This window comes from Oreochromis niloticus, linkage group LG3, assembly GCF_001858045.2.
Source record: "Oreochromis niloticus isolate F11D_XX linkage group LG3, O_niloticus_UMD_NMBU, whole genome shotgun sequence".
Lineage (NCBI taxonomy): Eukaryota > Metazoa > Chordata > Actinopteri > Cichliformes > Cichlidae > Oreochromis > Oreochromis niloticus.
The window spans coordinates 45,997,756-46,020,684 of record NC_031967.2 but is presented as its reverse complement, the minus strand read 5'-3'; the positions used below and the strand labels follow the sequence as shown (position 1 = coordinate 46,020,684).

The window sequence follows — 22,929 nt, the reverse complement described above, 5'->3', positions numbered from 1 at the left end:
TATATCTCAGATTTCTGTATAGTTTTTATTTCATATTTATATCCTGTTCATAGCCTGTACATAGCTTGTACTCACTACAGCCTGTACATACTTATAGTTATAGAATATTCATAACATACTTCACACTGTGTACATTATAACATACCATAATAGACCCATTTCTGTAATATACTTACACATCTCTATTATTGCTAAATTATATTGTAATATATCTATATCACGACTAAAGCACTTTCTGGATGGATGCAAACTGCATATCGTTGCCCTGTACCTGTGACATGTGCAATGACAATAAAGTTGAATTCTAATTCTAATTCTAATTCAATATCCCGCATGGTTCCTCACTGACGTTGGTCCACATGTGTTGTTAACAGCTGAACAAGAGCACTTCAGTTATGTAAATTTATATTTAATTAATTCTACATTTAATTAAGCAGGAAATATAGTGTCAGTAAAGCCTTTGGATGTAATATTTTCTCATTGTAAATCAGTGAGGTGTTGAATAAAATGTTGATGTTTGATCAGTACACACAGGGTATAAAATGACTGAGTGATGTGGGTTTGCAGTTGTTCTTCCCGACGCAACAACGAGCAGGGGAAGATGCAGACACTTAATACAAGAGGTGAACAGGACTAAGAGGAAACAGCTGGGAGACACTGCTGACACTGACGAGACAGGTAGAGCACAAACAGAACACACTGATGAAAGACACAGACCTTCAATGTAAAACAGGAAATACAACGACTGGACTCAGGGATGCGGTACAGACAGAACAGAGAGAGCGCAAAACCAAACCTCTAAGAACCATAGGGTCTAAACCCAAACACACATAAACTAGAACAAAGGATAATAATAACAACAACAAAATAATAATAATGAAAATAAACACAAAACACTGGGTCAAATAACCCAAGACCGTGACAGGGACCTGAAGCGGATGGAGTTTGGACCCAGATTACTCCGCAAGGCTCCTGACTACGGCAGCCGTAATGCTTCGACAATCCATCAAGCAGTGCAGCTTCGTAGCTTACCAAAGTCGTCGACAGATTTTTGAGCGCCGTGTACCACATAACATTGGTTAGAGGTCAGTGAGCACAGCCAGAATTCATACATAAGGCGCACCGTCGATTTTTTAAAGAAAATTAAAGGACTTTAAGTGCCCCTTATAGTGCGGGAAATACGGTATTTTATTCATGGTCGTTTGGTGCCCTGTGTTGGATTATTGACCCCATGTGTATTGGGGTGTCGGTGGTTTGTTTAGTGTTGAGCACACTTTCATTGTTTCAACTGATCATTATTAACTCAAAACAACATTTAGGACATTGCTTTACCAGCTGATGTAGTTACTCTAAATACGATTTCTTGTGGTATTTTTGTATGTCACAGTCTCTGGAAAATTCTGGATGCCTGCATTATTTGTGGCTCGGCTTCAGGGATGACAGAGTTGTTCTGTGCCTGCTCGTCAGTCTTTGATTAGTGCATGTCAAAGACCATTTGAAGGAATGAAGTCAATCTTTATTAATCCCAGAGAGCTTGAATCGTCCCAATTGTCCTCTTGCTTCATATTTGTGGTTTAAAGTCAGCCAGTGGATAAAATGCAAAGAATATTTATTTATTTATTTGTCCACTAACATCATGAGGTTTAAATTTCAAAGTGCATTTCAATACTTAATGACCAAATCTCATCAAAACAAATTGTAATGCCCTGTTTAACAAGTGTTATCACTGTGAGATCTTAAACCAAGATACTAAACATCAACATCAACATCTCAGTATTGTCATCATTCACGTATTGTTATACTAACATTACCTGTAAGGTGTATTGCCACAGCCACTAATAATAATGTCCAAAAACTTTGGACTTGGGAAGACATGATACCCATGGACGCTGATCCCATGTAATCTGTGAGCTGTAACAGGACACCACAGTCTAAAACAATGTTGTTCCAGTCAAACAGGAAACTGATCAGATCTTGAGATAAAGAAGTGAAGCAGCTGTTATGACAAGTAATGCACTGAATATTTGTGGTGACCTCATGCTTTCATTGTGCAAACTTAGTCATAAACCTGTTTGCGTTTCAGTGCAGAAATGTTTCCCTGATTTGTTTTCTTTTTTCTTAGATTAGATCAGTAAATGTTATCAACTAAAGCTGATTTCAATAACGGTAAAAAACTAAAAGGAGCATTTATTTGATTTCCTGAAATAGTAACACATGAACAACTGATACTAGTGAAGCAACATACAAACAGCTTTAAATTCTGTTTTTAAAGACAAACTGATTCCAGATATTTGCTTTTGGCTGCAATTACTCTGAGTTTAGTTTGAGACAGTACTCAGAGTTTACTCTTTATGTACACTTTATGTCCAGATTTCCTTTTCCTTCTTTAGATCACATGTCAGGGTACTTATATGCTCAAACTATAATGAGAGCTCAGATATGATGTCACCACTTTCCAGAGAAGCAGGAAACAGATCAAATGTTAAGATTAGTTGATTTGTCAGTTTGTGTCTGTCCTGGAAACATGTTTGTGTGCACAAACGAAACAAGGTATGGACACACTCAAGAAAACATTTCATCATAGCAAGGTCAAAGGTCAAGACCTTAGATTTGTAACAGCTTAAACAGATCACATCATGTTGGCATTAAAAGCATTTAATGAAGTTTCATTTTAACATGTGGACACTCGCAAGAACTGATTTTTTGCTTTTTCTTTTCCTCATCAAACTTCTGAAGAAACCACGCCTCCTGTTACTGCAGGTGAGTATTTCCTTTAACCAGTGCTGAAGGACAAATGCTGCACAGCCTCACTCACTGCAAGGAAGCAGATGCATCAGTTTCTTTTATGAGGTAAATACTTTATGTTTGGTTGTTTGTATAATTTACTGTATAATAGAAACATAATGTGTGTCTCTGTGGTTCTAACTGACAACTTGTTGCCTCAAACATGTAAAACTTTAGTTCTCAGATGCAGATTTTGTGGTGATTTAAGGTGTATTTGTTTATTTGTGAGGAAATTTACAACAAGCTACATTGTAATAGTTATTATCCTTCTATGCTGAACATTACACAGTGTGAAGGCCATCCACAGAGAAGAAACAGTTAAAGCCTAATTATGTTAAATAATTGTAATCATTTATATCAACTCTAACCTTTTTTGATTCAAAATAAATAAAATTATTCTGATCATAGTTAAGTGTTGATAGATCATCACATAGTGGCAAACATGAAAGTTGAATTAGGATGCTGTTTTTAAACAACACGATTTTTTCTTTTTTTTTATTTCAGCATGAATGCAGAGGTATATCTCTTTATTGTCACTATTTTCTTTTTGTTTCCAGAACAAAATGAGCCTAAAAAACGGGTTTGGATTCCTGGTCAGCCCAGGTAATCTGAAGCAAGTATATTCAAATGAGAAGCTCAGTACTTGTTTATATGTGTATAAAAATACTCAGAAAACTCTGCTTTTCTTCACTTGCTAATTTTTACTGTCAGTTAGAAGATTATGAAGAAAGCTTTTTGTTTTTGACATTAAAGATTATTATTATTATTACAGTTATTTTATTTTCATGATTTTCTTTAATTTTTCACTTCAGAGAATTTGACTCCTGCGGTGCTCAACTGCATCATTATTATTGTTGTCTCGGTGCCCGTTCTTCTTGTTGTTACTGTCACCTACAAGTGTAAGCAAAAGAAAAACAGTAAGTCACAAATTCCATTTTCAGTTTGATACAAGTTTAATGAGAATATTTTTTTCCCTTATAATGGTATTTTAAAAGATGCTGGATAATGAGAGATACAACCCAAGTTACTTAAGACTTTATAAGAATCAAACAAAACACTAATCTCCCATGTTTTGTGTTTCTGACAGGAGGGAGCAAAAATGAAAATAGGACAGCTGAGAGGAATTCAAGTGAAGCTTTGAACTCAAGGGAAACAGAAAATGAAAACAAGCATGTAAGTAAACAATGGACATTACTTTTATCTACTTCCGATGAAAAAAGAAGCAGAATTGCGTGTCAGAGGGAAGTCTAACCTGAACAACAAAGTCCAGTCAGAGATTAGTCAGAAGCACAAAGATAAGAAAGCAACTCAGCAAAAAAGAAGACAGGGGGAGGAGAGAGAAATGAAGCAGCTGCACTAAAAACAAATTACAGATGGTGTAAAAATTAATGACTGTCATGTCTGTGAATAAAGGCATGATAGTGAGGCAAACTTAGACAAATGACAAATAGACTCAAGGACAGCTTTTACAACAGGGCAATGGCCCTAATATGTGCAAACAGTTGACCTGATTGGTTCCCTCCCAGGACTTCTTTTGGGGGGTAACAACAATAACAATAATAATATTTTTGTATTTTCATAAAAAAAACAAGGTGCAATAATAATGAATGTGAAATAGTAACAGTGTGCAATACACATACACTTATTCGTCATTTTTATTAGTTAAGTTACTGTGTTGTGTTGTGATGTATCTAGTGCTGATATTGGACAGTTTGCTTATTTCATTCTACTATTGTACTATGTATGACTGTGCAATGACAATAAAGAGTTATCTTATCTTAGTGAGACTCCATTGTAAAGCAAACATGAGTTTTTAGAGTTGCTGCCTTGTTGATTTTTGACAGCTTGTTTCAGTCTTTATTGCTAGCACCACTGATAAAACAATATTTTAAGTACAACTACAGTGAACAAGTATGCCACCTTCACAGAATCTGTGTGGCCAATAATTATACAATTTCTAAGTTCAGCAAAGTCATTAAAATAAATAATCCATTAGATTTGACTTCATTTGACGACATCTTCCATTGAAATTATGCACCTGTGTAACAGAGGCATGCTGAGGGAGCACAGCCATATTTGATCAGTAGCTCATCTTCCTCTTATTTTAAAAAAATGATGAAATGTTCTGGCTTTAGGTGTTTTTCTATGATCTATATAGAATCTTATCCTCCATCAGAAGGATGCATTGCAGTGTGTCCATGATATAATCCTGGTAGTTTTATTGTGTTAAGCTAAATGACTGTAAATAGTCTGAAATTTCACTTTTAGAGCATTTCCTTCACACACACAATATTCTTTATGTCTGATGATCGCTCCAAAAAGTGATTCTTTTCCATAATGTTCTACTTTTGTCCAAGTTCAAAGAAGAAGAAGCTGCAGCCCTGAAGCTCAGTGATGAACACCAGACTGAGGAAGGAGATGAGAAGAACCTGCAGACACTGGAGAATAACTCACCAAACCATGTTGTGAGCAACATTGGCAAATTACATCTTTCAAAATTTTGAAACTTTATTTTAAAAGTTCTAACATTTTTTCTCTAATCTCAGGTGGATGAGGAAGTAGCTGTAGCACAGCAGCAGCTGCAGGGTGAGGAGCAGCACAGGGGGAATGATGAGGTGAGGATGCAGACACTGAAGAAAAGGCTGGAGAGCATGAATGAAGTGTCTAAATGCATGAAACCAGCTCAGATGTTTCCCCAGTTATTATCTAGTCCATGCTTAGCTGTTTACTAACCTAAATGAATAAATAATTGATCCTCTCAGCTGTGCTTCTGTTTGTTAGTTGGATAAAACTGAGGTGATGACACCTGACACGCTTAAAGAAAAGCAGGAGGCCTCTTCACAGCTGAACCTCGGCCTTGCTGTCACCACGAGGAACAAAGTAAGCAACATCACCTCTTACAGCACACATGACCTTATATTACACTAACTCAGGACAAGCATGTTATGGTACTTTTTAAAGAACTACATTTGGATGTCAGGAGATAAAGTAAACAGTTGGTGAGCACATGGTGATGGTTAGAAGGAAACGTCGTCTTTTAACAATAAAAAAAGTCTTTAACATACTGAGGGTGCACAGGCATATGATCTGTAGCTGATCTGTTACCTAAAATAATTAAAAGAATCTGACAAAAAATAATAGTTTTTTCAAGTGCTTTATGCAATCTTCTTTGATTAAAAACACTTTTGTCTTATCATTCAGAAGACACAGTTATCAGTTTTTCAGTGGTAAAAATCAGTCGATGGAAAATGAGCTGCAATGGCCATCAATGCTGATGACCACTGTACCAAACCTGTTTTTTAGAGAAGCAAAAATCACTTTTAGGATTAAAATGTAGACAGATTTTGATCTAGATCACTTAAAATCATATTTGTTTTGCAACCTGATTACACTTTTCACCAATTCAAGAATATGTGTATTTTGTTAACAATGCTAACAAAATATACATTTAATATACTAATTTCTTATGTTGTTTTTTTTCTCTGTGATCTCAGGTGAATGAGGAAGTAGCTACAGCACAGCAGCAGCTGCAGCGTGAGGAGCAGAGGGAGGTGGATGTTAAAGTGAAGAAAAGGCTGGAGAGGAAGAAGAAGGTGGTTTGTCTTGTATGATGTTCCTTCATTCCTTCTGTATCCAGTTGGAGAAATGCATATTTTTTTGATTACCCTTCACCTCACTCTTCTCCTAGTTTAACGACATAGTGGCCAGGTTTGAGCAGAAGCTCCAGGGTGCAGGGCAGCAGAGCAGGAAGGACGCTGAGGAAGATCTTCTGGACAGAAAAGTGATTACATTTATTTTAAATTCTAATTTATCTATAGATATTTTTATATATGTTTCAACTAATAAGGAATTAACAGTTATATATTGCAACAAAATTGAAAATCTTTTTAAGCATGTTTTTAAGTTCTTAAACCATCCTACTTTTGTAACTATTAATAATTATGAGTGATGATATAAAACTTAGGACCTGTCAGGCCCTACATATATTAAATATTCACATAACTGTGATTGTAAACCACTTACAGTGGAAAATGCTGCTTTGATAAGATTTATCTGAACACACATTTTATCCTGATTTGTGTCTCTTGGTCTGTTGTAGTCTTCTCTCTCCTGTGACCCTGATGATTCACTGAAAGTCATTGAAAAGATGGATGCAGAGTTGAAAATGAGAGATAATGATGTGCAGACGTTGAAGAAAGAGCTGAAAACCAACAAAAAACAGGTTATTTCCTTTAGTTTCATTCCATGAGTTCATCTCATATTTGTCTCTATCATGTTTGATATCATATCTAGTCAGAGGTTCAGCTGCTGCTCTGAAGCACAGTGCCTCTAATCAGGACAGAAGTCATCACTGGTGTTTGTGTTCATTATATTTGTTGCAGTAATTGTTCTTAGTCATTATGATTTGTCCCTGCAGTTTTGTCTCATATCTCAAAAGACATCAAGAGTTTTACTCAGTTCTGGTTTTACTGTAAATCTGAATGAAAGATTCATGAATGTGATTAATTGGCACAATGGGTTAAAAAATGATTTGCTACTCTGTGTCTCATTTTCTATTTACAAAAATATGAGGTGTCTTAGTTTAAAAATCACATTTGTTTGACTGATTTATAGATCCGTCAGCCATCAGCTGATCATGAGGACACAAGTCAGACTATTGACGAGCTGAAGAAAACCCAAAATCTGTTGGAGGAGAAGAATACAGAGATCAGGAAGATCAGGAAAAAGGTATACAAAAAACCCCCTTTTTTAGCCTGGTGACCCGTTTGAAGACCAGAGGCTGCGGATGTCTGACCTTTTGGTTTCATTTTGACCATCATTTTCTTCTAGTTAGAGAACGAACTCAATGAGGAGAAGCGGAGACATAACAAAGACCTGAATTCACTGAAGAAGGAGCTTGAGGCCCAAATCAAGAAGGTTAATTCCTTGATTTTAATGTATTTATTATTCATATGATTTTAGCTAAAACACAGATATAGAAACTATCTCAGAAATGAACTTGATTTTTTTTTTTTGGGGTGGGGGTGGGGGGGTGTTAAATTGTGACTGATTTATAAAAGTGTTTAGTGAGGTTAGACATCAAGGCAGCCAATATTTGTCCTCATATTTCCACACATAATCTACAAGAGACACCCACTGGTCATTAACTATAAATATATTTTCTTTTTACTTTCAGTTTTGTGTCATGTTGGTCACAGTGCATTTGACAAACTAAATATTTTGGGGCATAGTAAAGGGTGTTATTACATAGATACTGTAAGTCACTCGAAAGTTTTATTCATTTCTGCATTCAGTTTATCAGATTTACATCAATCTTTGATTGCTAGCATTGTGACTCTAAGTTGATTTCATTCTATAACACTGGACTTATATTTCTAGGAAGGTTTGAACTTTGAGAGTGTTTAAACGAGAGAGAAAGGTGATAATGTTCATGCCTGTCTGAGAAAAGTGTATGAAGTGTGTAATGAGGGGTTTTACAGCCTTAAAACATATAAGAATATTATACAATAATTGTAAAAAAGTAAAGCTGACTACTTTACGGATTTCGCCTATTGAGGGATATTTTTTTTAGAATGTGACTCCCGTGATTAACAACGGACCATTGTACTACATTTGAACATGAGGATACTGAAGGTGCTGCTGTAGCAACAAAGTGTAGATACATTATTCATATGATGCAATACTGGTATTTTGCATTATAACTTTTTTTCAAGTTGTAAAAACAATAAACCAGCTAACACTTTAATGGTTAAAAAAAAAAAAAAATCAATGCAAACTTCCTTACATTCCTCCCAGCTTGAAATCAAGGTAAGTGAAGTCCAGCAGCAGCTGAAGGATGAACAGCAGAGCAGAGAGGAAGCTGAGAAGACTGTGCAGACTCTGATGAATGAATTGGAGAATAAGAACAAAGAGGTGTGTATTCATTACATTAAGATCTACATATGCACCATATCCATGTGTGTTTTTCAAGGCTTTACTATTTGTTCAAAATCCTTTGTCATGCTTTTTTTTTGGGGGGGGCGGGGGTTAGCTACAAGAGTCCCAGTGTCAGTTTGAGTCTCTCAAAGAGCAAACCAGAAGACAAACAGTTGAGTGAACTGAAAGAAAGACACAAGGAGGAGGTCAGTGATTTTATAATCTACCCCTCAATTCTGTATCAATATTCACCTTTAAATGTATTTTGTATCAGACTTAAAAAATCTGAGATTTTTTTAAGATCATTAGATTCTATTTTATATATCTATATATATATATATAGATATATAATAGAATCTAATCTAATAATAAAGCTGTCATTAAAGGAAAAACAATGTTTTAGGTAGCGATGAATTCGGGGGCTGCAATGAAATATAGGTATAAAGATAGCGATTGTTTTGAACTATAAATCATGCAGAGATACCACAGTGAAGTCCAATCATAAAATATATGGAGGTGTCCAAAAAATAAATCTCTTTAAAATTCCCAGATTTTTGCTGACTGTTAAAAAAACAAAAAACAAAAAACTTCCCTTTGTTTTGTTTTCTTCAGCCTATAGTATGTAGTTGTATTGTAAGAGCAGTGCAGAATAATAACTGAGACATTTGGAATATTTACATTATGCTTTGTGGTCAATATTCGCAAAAGTGTTTCCAATAATTTCACTACTGCATCTCTGTGGTCCTCCAAAGGTAAGCTATCACTATGAGTGTGGCTACTAAAAAACAAAGGGTAGAGTCATTGTAGTGGAATTAATGAGCAGGGTAAGCTCACTGTAAGCTACGACTTTTCAAATTCATACCAAAAAATGGAAAACCACGCTGATCATTTTCTGAGGGCTGCACTACAAAGATAACTCTGGTTCTTATTGTGTATATTTGTTCTTTGCATCAGCTGCAGAAAACCAAAGAAGAAGCTGAGGAGGCCATGAAAGAATGTGACATTGCTGGAGATGAACATTTGGTGCCAACAAAGCCAGGCCAAGCAGTGGACAATGTCTAAAGTACTGATACAAATAATGATGTCATGGGCCAAAAAGGTTCCCCTGAATTTTATTTAACCCTTTAATGCCTAGTGCATCATATTTCATGCATACAGTTTTTTTTTCAGTTTTTGGGACTTCAACATCATCAATATGAATTTCCCCCCCTGAAAAACATAAATAAATGGTACAATACATTTTTATGCAATTAAAAAAAACAACATATAAGCAAATATGATACAAATGTCATGGAAAATGAAATGTGAATTATTTAAACAATTACAAGAAAATTAACAAAAGGAGGTTAAATAAACACTATTTACAAAAAAGTAGTGTTAGCTTGGTGTCCTCTCTACAGGAAAGGGCAGAGAAGGCAAGGACACCAGAAACAAAATTGCAGACCTGCACCAGGCTGGGAAGACTGAATCTGCAATAGATAAGCAGCTTGGTTTGAAGAAACTGTGCTCGACTGTTTCTGTACAGTCTGAGGTTACTGGGGGAGGAACTTTGTTTCCTAATGTTTGTGTATAACAGCAAAGGGGCTTAAGACATGATGGTTGTTAAAAACATGCAAAAAGAAAGACAAAATGAAAAAATAAAAATAACATAAACAAAAGACGTGTTATTGCATGTAGTGCTGTCTCACTTGTTTCCTGCTTTTTCTTCAGCTGCAGTGCTCTGACATTTCTTGGTCACCTGAGTAAAACAGGTTTGTGTTGTGTTGTGTTTCTAAATAAAAAATCAAACCAACAAGTATGATGCTTCATCTTAAAGACTAAGATATGACCTTTGTGTTATTTCCAAGTATTTCCAAACTTTTGGCCTAAACAGTGCCAGAAAACAGGTTTAACAAACTCCACTCAAAACAGATTAAATGTTTGCTTTTACTTTACTTTTAAAAGTTTAACAAACAAACAAACAAACAAAAAAGATACAAAAGATACACTGTCACAGATAAATATAGGTGGATTACTTTTAAAACCTAAATCAGTTTTTGAACTACACCTCTGGAGTCTTTACATTATGTACATTTTTACTTTAATTTTGTAGATTGTAGGTCAGTTGAGACACTGGAGCTCCTGCACTAAAGTGACCTGGTGTCCCACTTTATGTGACACCGGGTGGCTGTAGCTCAGGTGGCAGAGCAGGTCAGCCACTAATCAGAAAGTCGGTGGTTCGATCCCAGGCTGCCTCCTGGCTGCATGCCAAATATCCTTGGGCAAAATACTAACCCCATGTTTGATTACTGGTGGTGGTCAGAGGGCCCGGTGGCGCCAGTGTCCGGCAGCCTGGCCTCTGTCAGTGCGCCCCAGGGCAGCTGTGGCTACAATGTAGCTTGCCATTGCCTGTGTGTGAATGACTGAATGTAGTGTAAAGCACTTTGGGGTCCTTAGGGACTGAGTGCAGGCCATTTACCATTTATTATTCCTTGTTCCAATCATCTCACAAACTGGAAGAATGTCAACATCGTATTGGCTCTACTGAAGTCAGCACATGAGTCTAGACGCATGTGGTTAACAAAGAGAGAAAACGTGTAGTGATGAAGCAGCTGGGATAACAACAGAAAGCAACACCAGAAATGATACAAAGGCTGCTGCACAATAAAACAGACGTAAACTTCAGTTATCATTTATGCTTATTGAATTATTATTCTTCACCATTCAATACCAGATGAACATAGTGTACCTGTTTATTTATTTAGCTATTTATTTTTTATTATCAAAAATACTTTTAACCATTAGTAACATTTTTGCCACATATTTACTCTGTTGATTTGTTAGTTTGTGTCTGTCCTGGAAACACGTTTGTGTGCACAAATGTAAACAAAGTATGGACACACTCAAGAATACATTTCATCATAGCAAGGTCAAAGGTCAAAGGACAAGGCCTTAAGTTTGTAATAGTTGCTCAACCAGATCATATCATTGGCATTACAAGCATTTAATGAAGTTTCCTTTTAACATGCGCACAGTCACATGATCACAAACAACTGATTGTTTGTCTGACAGGCACACATTCCTTTTCTCATCAGACTTCTGAGGAAACCACACCTCCTGTTACTGCAGGTGAGTGTTTCCTTTAACCAGTGCTGAAGGACAAATGCTGCACAGCCTCACTCACTGCAAGGAAGCAGATGCATCAGTTTCATTTATGAGGTAAATATTGGTTGTTTGGTTGTTTGTATAATTTAATGTATAATAGAAACATAAAGTGTGTCTCTGTGGTTCTAACTGACAACTTGTAGCCTCAAACATGTAAAACTTTAGTTCTCAGATGCAGATTTTGTGGTGATTTAAGGTGTATTTGTTTATTTGTGAGGCAGTTTACAACAAGTTACATTGTAATAGTTATTATCCCTCTATGCTGTACACTAGAATGCAATGAAGGCCATCTACGGAGAAGAAACAGTAAAAGCATAATTATGCCAAATAATTACGACATCATTAACATGAAGTCTAACTTCTTTGAGTCAAAATAGTTAAAATAATTTATTCTGATCATAGTTAAGTGTTGATAGATCATCAAGTTGAGTTAGGATGCTGTTTTTAAACCTGTACATTTTTTGAGCACAACATGAATGCAGAGGTATGTCTCTTTAATGTGACTATTTTCTTCTTGTTTTCCAGAACAAAATGAGCCTAAAAAAGTGGTTTGGATTCCCGGTCAGCCCAGGTAACCTGACACAAGTATGTTCAAATGTAAAGCTGAGTACTTGTTTATATGTGTCTAAAAATACTTCAGAAAACTCTGCTTTTCTTCACTTGTTAATTTGTACTGTCAGTTAGATGACAAATAAAGAAACCTTTTTGTTTTTACATTGGAGATTATTATTATTAGTAGCATTATTGTTACAGTTATTTTGTTTTCATGATTTTCTTTCATTTTTCACTTCAGAGAATTTGACTTCTTCTCCGGTCATCTGCATCGGTGTTGTCGGTACTGTTGTCTCGGGAGCCGTTCTTCTTATTAAATACAAGGTAAACAAAAGAAAAAGACAGCTGACATAAATTCAACTGAGGCTTTTAGCTGAGGAGAAACAGAAACAGAAATCAAACATATAAGTAAACAATGGACATTTCTTCTGTGTACTTCAGATGAAGAAAAGAAACAAAGAGAATTGCGTGTTAGAATGAAGTCTAACCTGAACAACAAAGTTCAGACAGAGATGAATCAGAAGCACAAAGCCAAGAGAGCAACTCAGGAAAAAGACAGGGGAAGGAGAGAGAGACAAACAGCCTACGCTAAAAACAAATTACAGATGGTGTAAAAATGAATGACTGTCATTGCTTTGTGTAAAGGCATGATAGTGGGACAAACTTAGAAAAATAGATAGATACCACAATAAAATAACCAACCATCAAAGTGAGACTCTGTTGTAAAGCAAACACAAGTTTTTAGAGGTGTTGCTTTCTTGACTTTTGACAGCTTGTTTCAGTCTTTCTCTTTAGTGCCACTGATGCGACATTTGTGTGTACAAATCTAAACAAAAGTAAAGGTGCGCTCATGAAAACATGTTTTCATAGTATGGTTTACCATAGAGTACCTTTTAATTTCTGTAGGGTGAATGTAAGAGACTGCCATCAAGTGTAGTTTCATTCTGATGTACACTAAAAGCAAACTATAAAAAAAGCATTAAAAAAATCCACTTGCATAAACTGAAACAACTTCCTCAACATGTGTGTAATGAGCTCGTGATCTTTTTAAACATAGAAGTCACAAGCTGAACTCAAGAGCAATGATGAGGAGACTGAGGTGCTCAAGACTCAGGTAATTCTATATAACAAATTAAAGCACTTTTTAATTTTTCTTTCAATCACATGTGCGTCAATAAAAGCAGATGCCTATCAATGAGTCTCCACGTAAACACATAAAAGCTGATGTCCTGATGCTGCATGATGACATTGAACAGAATTAAATCCTGCAGACAGCCGAGCAGTTGCAGAAGACACAAGCTGAACTCAAGAGCAAGGATGAGAAGATTGAGGAGCTCAAGAATGAGGTAATTCTTTTTATGTGGGTTTTATGTGAAAACATAAACTACAAATCAACTTAATAAACATTTTATAAATTTCTAGCACCAAATCATGTCATCTGAAGGTGCGTTGTAGGGAAAGGTCAAGACCTTTAGGTGACCCTGGTATTAGAGACATAGAAGAAATACATTTTAAGCCTAATACAACAACATGGTTCTTCAATTATTTTTCAGTTGGAGGAAAATGTAGACAGGGTACAGTCACTCTCTTTGAAGAATGAATCGTTGGAGAAAGACCTGCAGACCCTGAAGACAGAGCTTGAGGACAGCCAGTCAGAGGTTATTGTTTTTTATTTCTTTTACCTCTGTGCATTCAGTTTGATTTCAAGTTATATCTCAATGCACTGAATATTTTTATATGAGTCCATCAACTTCCTTCAAATTGCCAATTGTTATAGTGTCAACATGAACAAACCACCTGGCTTTTACAGAGCGTTCTTCACTTCAGTTAACAGTCGACTCAAACATTCCTCCTTTTGAAAAAAATGTTTCCTTTTGCCTAAGTTAAAAGACAAAACTAATGAAGTCATGAAGCTCCGTACTGAGAAAAACAGGAGCACAGAAAATGAGAAGGAACTGCAAACCATGAAGCTGAGGATTGAGGACAAGAATAAAGAGGTACCTGATTTACCATTTTAGTACTATGAAGCTTTTTAGATAGATAGATAGTTCCTGTTTAGATGAGAACACTGACAGTTTTTTTTAATTATATCTATAGATATTTGGCAGAATTTTTTTTCCTGATGTGTTTTAAAAGCTTTCTTTTTTTTTTTTTTTTTTAGCAGTGTATTAAAATCTGTAGTCCCCTAAAATTTTAAATTAAATTTGAAAGAGTAGAGATTGATACCTCTTGAAAAGATAACTTTCATGTCTCTTATTACATTAATAAAATTGCGTTACCTTATATCTTTTATTTTATGCATTCAGGTTTGAATTTTACTCTAAATATCAACATTTTTGAAAATGTTATATTTCAGCTGCAGTCTCTCTCTGAAAATGTATGTCTCTATTCAAAGTGCATCTATTCATCTATTTTTTTTAATTACTGATGTTTAGATTAATGATATGAACTGAAAAAAATCAGGTTAAATATTTAATAGCTGTTTTGTTAAAAAAAAAAAAAAAATTCTGATAACTTCCGGTTGGACCATAAGATGGCCGCATCAACGAGAGCTCTTCAATCTTATTAGTATTTAAACAAATATAAACCTTACTCCATGCAATAATGTTCTCACTGCCACTCAGAATTTTGTACTGTTCAGTTTGTACTGCTGCTCACTCCTGCCACTTTATCTCATGTGCAATATCACATTTGCCCCCATCCCCAATTACATGTCAGTGGTCACATTTTTATTTAAGATTTCCTTCATCTATTCACAAGTGTAGAAAAATAGAAAAAAAAAAGCATAAAAAAATCCACTTGCATAAACTTCCTCGAAACGTGTGTACTGAGCTCCTTATCTTTTTAAACACAAAAGACACACGCTGAACTCAAGAGGACGGGTGAGGAGACTGAGGAGCTCAAGACTCAGGTAATTCTATATAACAAATTAAAGCACTTTTTAATTTTTCTTTCAATCACATGTGCTTCAATGAAAGCAGATGCCTATCAATGAGTCTCCGAGTAAAGCTATAAAAGCTGATGTCCTGATGTTGCATGATGAGAATGAACAGAATGAACTCCTGCAGATAGTCGAGCAGTTGCAGAAGACAGAGGCTGAACTCAAGAGGAAGGATGAGGAGATTGAGGAACTCAAGACTCAGGTAATTCTATATAACAAATCAAAACTTTGCTCTTATCTGTAAGGAGGCCCCAGGGCAGATCCAGGACATGGTGGAGACACATATCTCTCCTGACCTGTGAACCACTTGATGTTCCCCCAAAGCTGAAGCAGGGGGCTGGAAAGAAGGAGGTCTAAGTTTTCTTACTTACACTACTGCCCTCATTCCACAAGCCTGGATGAGCAGAAGAAGACGGATGGATAACATGTCACTGCTGTCTGCATATTTGAGCTGAGACAGATCAGCAACTCTCCCCCCCCATTCATTATGTAGCCATTAAGCTAATCTCTAGGAGTATAACCAGTATGACTAATGTGATACTGAGCCACTGTGTTTGTTTTTTGTTAGCTGGAGAAACTTCAGTGGCTGAGAAATGACACGCTTAAAGGGATGGATGAGTCACAAAGGAAGTTCACCAAGCTTACCCTTGCTATCAAGAGGATGGAGAAAGTAATTCTCAAATACAAACATAAACTTCCACATACAATATCAGCACTGTTCCATTAAGTTTGTGGTAGATTACAACACATGCCATCTCAAGGGACTTATATGACGTTTTAAGCTTAATACCACAACATTGTTCTTCAATTATTTTTCAGTTGGAGGAAATTGTAGGTTTACACAGGATACAATCACTCTGTTTGAAGAATGAGTCGCTGGAGAAAGACCTGCAGACCCTGAAGACAGAGCTCGAGGCCAGCAAATCAGAGGTTTTTGTCTTTTATTTCTTTTACCTCCACATATTCAGTTTTATATCAAGTTATATCTCAATGAATATTTTTATATGAGTCCATCAACCACCTTCAAAAAGAGGAATAGAAACAACAACATTTTGCTACTTGCCAGTGCTAAGATTGTTGCCAATGTTTGGTAGCATAGCGTAGCGTCAACATGAATGCCAAGTTAAAAGACAAAACTAATGAAGTCATGAAGCTCCGTGCAGTGAGAAAATAAATATTTCATTAGCCCATTTCACAATATATTCTGTTATATTGATTCTCTATTAATTCACACTTCATCAATCAGTTATAATTTCTCTGTGGACATGACTATCTCTCTGTTCACCACATATTTTTTGTTTTTAAAATTGCTAAGGTGTTTCTAAAGTAGATATGGTTTTTGTAGTAATTTTTTGATGAACTCAATACCAGCTTTATTCCATCATTTTGGTTGGTAAATATGTTCCCTAACTGAACAGATAGATGACTTACGCAGTACAATACAGAAACTTTTCCCTTTTAGTAATGACTCTGATGTTTTCCTTACATTAACCTATTACCTTATATCTGTTTTCTTCTTTTGTGCATTCAGGTTTGAATTTTACTCCAAATATAAACATGTTTGAAAACATATTTGCTGCAGTTTCTCTCTGGAAATGACTGTCTCTATTTAATGTCTTTTTTAAAGGTCATTACGGATGTTTACATTAATTACATAAACTGAAATAATCAGGTTAAATATTTAATATTTGTTTTGTTCTGTTAAATGAGTCAATTTTCATTGTTTCTCTCCTTCCCATGAAAAGTTAAGAGAAAAAGAGGCTGAACTCTTGGAGCTTCGTGCTGAGAGAAACAGAAGATAAAGAGATGAGAAGGAGCTGCAGATCAAAAATAGGAAACTTGAAGCCGAGAACAAAGAGGTTCATATTTTGTTCATTAGATTTAATATCTAATATTTCTAATGCAAAATAAAAAGTTAACATGCTTTTTTCCCCTCATTACAGTTTGTAATTATGTTCTAGAAACTCTTATAAGTGTACCTTTACCTTTTTCCCTCCCATCCCAGTTGAATGAGGAAGTAGCTAAATTACAGCAGAGGCTTGGGAAAGAGAAGCAGAGGAGGCAGGATGCTGAGATGGCCCTGAAGTCCTGAATGAAGGAGCTTGAGACTAAAGACTAAGGGTTCATGTCTTTAATTTAACTGCATTCGTCAAGGTCTTCATTACTTCATTACAAATGTATTCAAATAACGCAAACTTTACATTGGAAGTTCATCAAACTATCTAATATATGATTTAATCATTTTCTGTTAAAGTGCATGGAAATATGTCCGTTTTAAATTTGTTTAAACATTTGTTTTTATTTTGTTTTCCCCATTTTCTGCCTCTCGGCCATTTTTACACATAGTAGGTCCCATCTCATTTACATATATTCAGTTAATTATTAATCTGTACTACTTATTTTTGTACATCAGTTTATTTCATGTATTATACTTCTTAGGCATAGACAGTAATATTGTGGGTCAGAATGACCCATAAATCCAGCTAGCTTGCATACTGTAAAAAGTGACTGCTTAGGACATCCAGCTAATTTTGTCAAAATGCATTTGAAACACTCTTTTTTTTTCTTCTAATTTGTTTGTTCGTTCCGTTTTTTTTTCTGCCATAGTAAATATTATTATTATTATACACATATTGAGAGTGATCCAAATGTTACATAATTATAACTCCGAGTTTTTTTTTTTTTATTTTGATTTGATAATGCCATGAAAATATTCTACACCCTAAAGAAATTTGGGTTAAAAATAACCCAATTTGTAACCCAATGCTGGGTCAAATATGAACCGAGCAAACGCTGGGTTGTTTCAGCTTAACAGGGTTGGGTTAGTGTTTTGACCCAGCGCACTGGGTTAGGATAACTGGGTTGAGGTTGAGTTGAGGTTAACAAAAATTGGGTTGAAACCCATCACAAGGGTTATATTACCATTTGCATTTGGGTTAATCAATGGTCATGAGAATTTGCAAATGTACTGTTTATGAGATTTGGGAAAACCTGGAGTCAGCTGAGACTGAAGAAGTCACTTGGATGAGTGATGAAACGTTTCTCCCACTGAAAACGCTACATCCAGATGAACAGAATCAAACTTTGGGGATTTACTTATCTGGATGATTGAGCATGCATCAAGATATTGTAAGGTGTGTAGTATCAACCAGTTGATGCTACAGTGCACACACAGTTTGTTGTTGCTGTTTGTCTGTTTACCACAAATCTGTCTGATCTTTGCTCCCAATTTTAACTTCAGTTACCAAATAAAACCAAGTTCTCTTCAGGCCAATCGTAGGTCACTGGTACAGTTCAAGCAGTAGTGGATTTGATTGGTGTTCACTGTGGCACACTTGAGGCCTTACCTAGACCCCAGATTTATCCTTATGTGACACGGTGGGGTGAAACACATATGGCCTTTACCAGAAGAATATCCCTGTTTTCATGATCTGAAAAATGGAAACATTTCACTAAAAATCTTGAAAGTTAAATTGTCTGATGAGGGAACATAGACAGTTGTAAAAATAAAGTTGTGACAGATCTCCATCCAGTCCTTTGAAAAGTACATCATTGCTGTTTCCATAGGAAATTATGAAGTCACTACCATCCAGGTGCAGATGACTGATTATCACAAAGAGTTACAGCATCTATAAAAGTTAGTCTGTTGGTCAGTCTTTGGTCCAATGCAGTTATGGAGCATTCGGGTATGTGTTGATAAAATGATACAATCTTCCCCCGAGGACATCCAAGCAAACTCACCTTCAGTTACTAAATGAATAATATGACTGTGTTTGGAAGGGTTGAAAGAAGAAAGTATCTTCTCGCTAAAACAAAGAAGACTGTATGGGTTTGCTTTGGGAAGTTGCATCTGAACAAACCACAAACTATCTCCAAACATGTCATTTGGACGAACGAGACCAAAGTGGTGATGTTTAGACACAATGTACATGTCACGGCTGGGGCAGCAGTCGTGTGGTGTATTGAGAAAAGGATCCAAAATGCAGGCACTGGCTGGGGTGCGAGTGAGTTTTTATTTACAGAGGTGATAAGGTGACAAAAACAGGAAGAGCAGAGCGGGGAGTTAACAAACCTAAACTGGGGAAAACTAAAGAACTAAACTGAAACCAAACACTCACAGGAGGAGGAGCAAAATGCACAGAAAAAGATGGCGGAGAGACACAGAACCAACACCGGGTTACACAGAGTAATGCAGACTGACATGGAGTAAAACAGGGAGCACAGCAAAACACAGGGCTTAAATACACAGGGGAGTAATCAGGGAATGGGCAACAGGAGGGAGACACAGCTGGGAGAAATTAGGCTAACGAGACAGGGGAGCGGTGAAAGTGAACACACCGACATGAGACATGAACCTTCAGAATAAAACAGGAAACTAACAGACACAGAACCAGACAGGACACTGAACTTGACAGGCAGACTCACGAGCGGACACAGTGACACCATGGACAGACAGAGGGAACACAGGCAGGCATGAAACAAAAACACTAACACATAGCAAACCTAAACAAAAGACAAAGCAGAATAAACAAGAATATAGAATAATATAAAGAAACACAAAACACCGAGTCCTCAGACTCAGGACCATGACAGTACAACTGTACATTTGGCAAATAAAACAGCAAAAACATTGCACAAACACATGACAGCATACTGCCCAGAGTCCCATAAAAACTTTCTTTTTCCTATGACTAAATGCGTTGGTCCAGACAACAGAAGCACTACAGTTCAGCTTTTTGCTGGAAAGGAAGTATATGATGCTTAAAACCTTTTTACACATTTGCTTGTTTTTTATGTGTAAAATAGTTTATCTTTCTCTCGTACTCTGAGTCATACACGGTGCTATTCACATTAGCAGTGCAACCTTCTTCTTTTTTCCTTGTTCTGGGATTGGTAGTCAGTTACTGTATATTACAGTATACATTAGCTTTAAACTTGGTATAACTTCTAGGTCTAAAAAGGCTAATGCAGAACTGCACTTTTTTTCTAAAAGTCAGGAGGAAGCAATTACGTTTAATTAATTTATGACCTTAGTAAAGACATTCTTAATAACTTTATGGTCATCATTCAATATGTATTAAGCATAACATTATTTATATCTTGGAAGTTAATTTACTCTGGCACCATGTAAATAAAATTTAAATGAAATGAATTAAAATGGACAATAGAGGATAAATCCCTGCTAATCAATTGAGTGTGGCGTTTCCTCTGGTTTCTCAGTCAGATCTTCCTGTTTGTCACAAACAGTTTTTAAAAGGCCTGAAGGAGCAAAACAACCTCATGATCTGGAATTCAAAATGTCCTCTGATTTGTAAAACTTTTTTTCTGAATTTACATGCTGTCTTGGGAATAGTGTTGCACACACAGTGTGTCGACATTGTTTTAGGTGTGTTGTTAATATGGTCCTATCAGTTAAAATCTTGGCCTGTTGGCCAGTATTTGGTCTGTTGCAGTTGAACACTTTGCTAGCTTTGGTTACCCCCTGGTTTTCATCTACTTTAACCAGGTTAACATTTAAATACATTTTTCAGTTTGCTTTGTGACCAAATACCTGAAATCACAACAGCCCCGAGGCCCTTTATGTTGTCCTAGCAAACGATGATACTAAAAATCATCTTATCATTCCCATTTCAATTATTTCTCATTGAAACATTTATAACCGATCATGTCAATGAACCATACTGTAATAAAGAATAGAAGAGTGATCTCGGTGATGGTGAGACCAATGCCATGTGTGCCATGTCAAAGTGTACAAAATGTGGATTTAGAAAAAAATACACATTTACACACAAAGTCAGATCATTTTGTTTGGGTTTTTAATTTTGAGCAGGAAATAGTGTGTACGTAACATGTAATATTTTATTACTGCAAAACATGGTGGTGAAGAAAACAGCTTTAAATGTATATTATTGACATATTTATTTATTTATTTATTTATTTGGTACAGACAAAGATGTGAAAAGACTGAAGTGTTAATAAAGTTAGTGTCCCTAGGATTTGTGAAAATCTGTACCAGTGCTGGAGCCTGTTGGATATCAGAATCAGAATCAGAATACTTTATTAATCCCAAAGGAAATCAGGGTTACAGCAGGCAGCACTCTAATGGCGCATGCGCACTTACAAAGGAACCTTCTGACCAACTTTACACAAACATCACATTGGGGAGAAATGTCAGAGAGGTAGGCTGATAGGAAAAAATACAACGAAAATACATAACATGAGGTGAGAGGAGGAGAAAAAAACTCCACTCAGACTGAGCTCCTAGTGGGAGAACAGTTTGATAACAGAAAAAAACACCTCAGCACAAAAAGCACATGACTATCAACACACCATAGAAACACAAGACAAGCAACAGGGGCGGGTAAAGGGTGAGAGAGAGCTGGTGTAGACAGCGCATCCGGTCCTGCAGCATGTCTGCGCTGGTCCAGTCGACTGCCATCTTCCCCGGTAGGGCACAAGCTTCGAAGGCATTTGGAAAGGGAGGGGGGATCAGTGTGTGCATATCAGTGTATGTGTATGTGTGTGTGTGTGTCCAGAGTTCAGCTGAGACAGTGTCCTTCGCCCTGCCAGGCTAAGTAAACAGTCTTCCAGCCAACCCAGGTGGCCTTGCATAGAATGGGAAGAACAGTCTCAACACAGTCGTTATCAGGGTGTTGTTGTTCAGCTCCAGCCTTGAGACCGCAGCTGGCGCCAAAGGGGTTTCCGCATGAAGTGATGGTGGTTTTTACTTTAGTGCGAACAACTCATATGAATTTCAAAGCTGTTCTAACAGTCCAGCACTGGTCTCTCAATCTCCTGTTGGAGAGCCGTGAGCTTCTCCATGATGTTATCCAAACTTACGCTCCGTGATGTTGTCATTATTGTGGTCAAAGAGCAGGTTCTGAGAACTCACGACCGCAGTGAGCTTCTCCAAGATGTGATCCAATTTCGCTCAAAGGTGTTATTCCGAGCGAGCCCCTCCAGATGTAATCAGTTTGCACTCAGAGGTCTTGTTCTGAATATTCACGGCAGCTGTGCGGTTCTCCAAGATCTTATCCGTGCTTCACTCAATGAGCCCATTTTGAGAAACTCACGCCTCGTCCCATCGTTTCAATCCCAGCAGGCAGCCTTGTGGGGGTTTGAACAGCCGGTTCCGCTTCCTTAATTCTTCGATAAGCCAGGGCCAAGCCAGCTCCGATCAGCAAGAATCCCGTTATCATGGTTCCGAATAGGTAGATATCTCCAGCAGTCAGGCTCACCCAAGCCCAGACTTCTCGTTGAAGGGGTGTCAATTGCATTCAGAGACCAGTTGATCAAATCCATAATTCCTCTTTTAGGTTTTAGAGAACAGACTGTGAGAGAGTGTTCCAGGGAAAAGTAAGTAAAAACACAACACAAGACAAGGACATAAGAAGCTAAGCAGGGAAGATAAGGGAGAGGAGAGGAGAAAAGTGCGACCGCCTTCGCTGAGAGCCAAAGAAGTTTTGCAGTCACATGTCAGGCATTGTTGTTCAGTAAAGGGGAAAAAAGAAACAGTATTAACCTAATGATATTAACTATACACAGCCTTTAAAAAGCATCTGTCAAAAAGTAGAAATTAATTTTAAAAAACA

At 36.6% G+C, this 22,929-nt stretch overlaps 2 protein-coding genes across 9 annotated transcripts in view; both read left to right on the top strand.

The window, feature by feature from the left end:
* The first annotated feature begins 1,069 nt into the window (after positions 1–1,069).
* Positions 1,070–22,929, top strand: part of LOC102080928 (myosin-9) — a 66,067-nt gene continuing 44,207 nt past the window's right edge. Inside the window, exons 1-5 of one of the 8 annotated variants that reach the window (XM_025905605.1) lie at positions 1,070–1,085; positions 2,761–2,850; positions 3,342–3,387; positions 3,597–3,701; positions 3,872–3,957. In XM_025905605.1, the coding sequence (XP_025761390.1) occupies positions 3,348–3,387; positions 3,597–3,701; positions 3,872–3,957 (231 nt within the window). In that variant the 5' untranslated portion in view covers positions 1,070–1,085; positions 2,761–2,850; positions 3,342–3,347. Of the gene's footprint in view, positions 1,086–2,349; positions 2,851–3,341; positions 3,388–3,596; positions 3,702–3,871; positions 3,958–22,929 lie in introns of those variants that run through there. The other 7 variants (XM_019354852.2, XM_019354855.2, XM_019354837.2 and 4 more) reach the window with 7 other exon arrangements.
* Positions 8,594–17,074, top strand: LOC102080831 (WEB family protein At4g27595, chloroplastic-like). Its single transcript, XM_019354881.2, has 14 exons — positions 8,594–8,697; positions 8,816–8,906; positions 9,655–10,451; positions 11,775–11,898; positions 12,370–12,415; positions 12,638–12,720; positions 13,454–13,510; positions 13,668–13,742; positions 13,950–14,054; positions 14,280–14,393; positions 15,378–15,539; positions 15,906–16,007; positions 16,157–16,267; positions 16,869–17,074. Exons 5-14 carry the CDS (start codon positions 12,376–12,378, stop codon positions 16,872–16,874), a joined length of 855 nt encoding a protein of 284 aa, XP_019210426.1. The 5' UTR covers positions 8,594–8,697; positions 8,816–8,906; positions 9,655–10,451; positions 11,775–11,898; positions 12,370–12,375; the 3' UTR covers positions 16,875–17,074.

Bases quoted from the DNA above. Each gene is read 5' to 3' on its own strand.
- LOC102080831 (XM_019354881.2), top strand. From the start codon at position 12,376: ATGAGCCTAAAAAAGTGGTTTGGATTCCCGGTCAGCCCAG. The intron at 12,416-12,637 runs GTAACCTGACAC...TTTTCACTTCAG, and splicing joins TGGATTCCCGGTCAGCCCAG to AGAATTTGACTTCTTCTCCG. The intron at 12,721-13,453 runs GTAAACAAAAGA...TTTTAAACATAG, and splicing joins TTCTTCTTATTAAATACAAG to AAGTCACAAGCTGAACTCAA.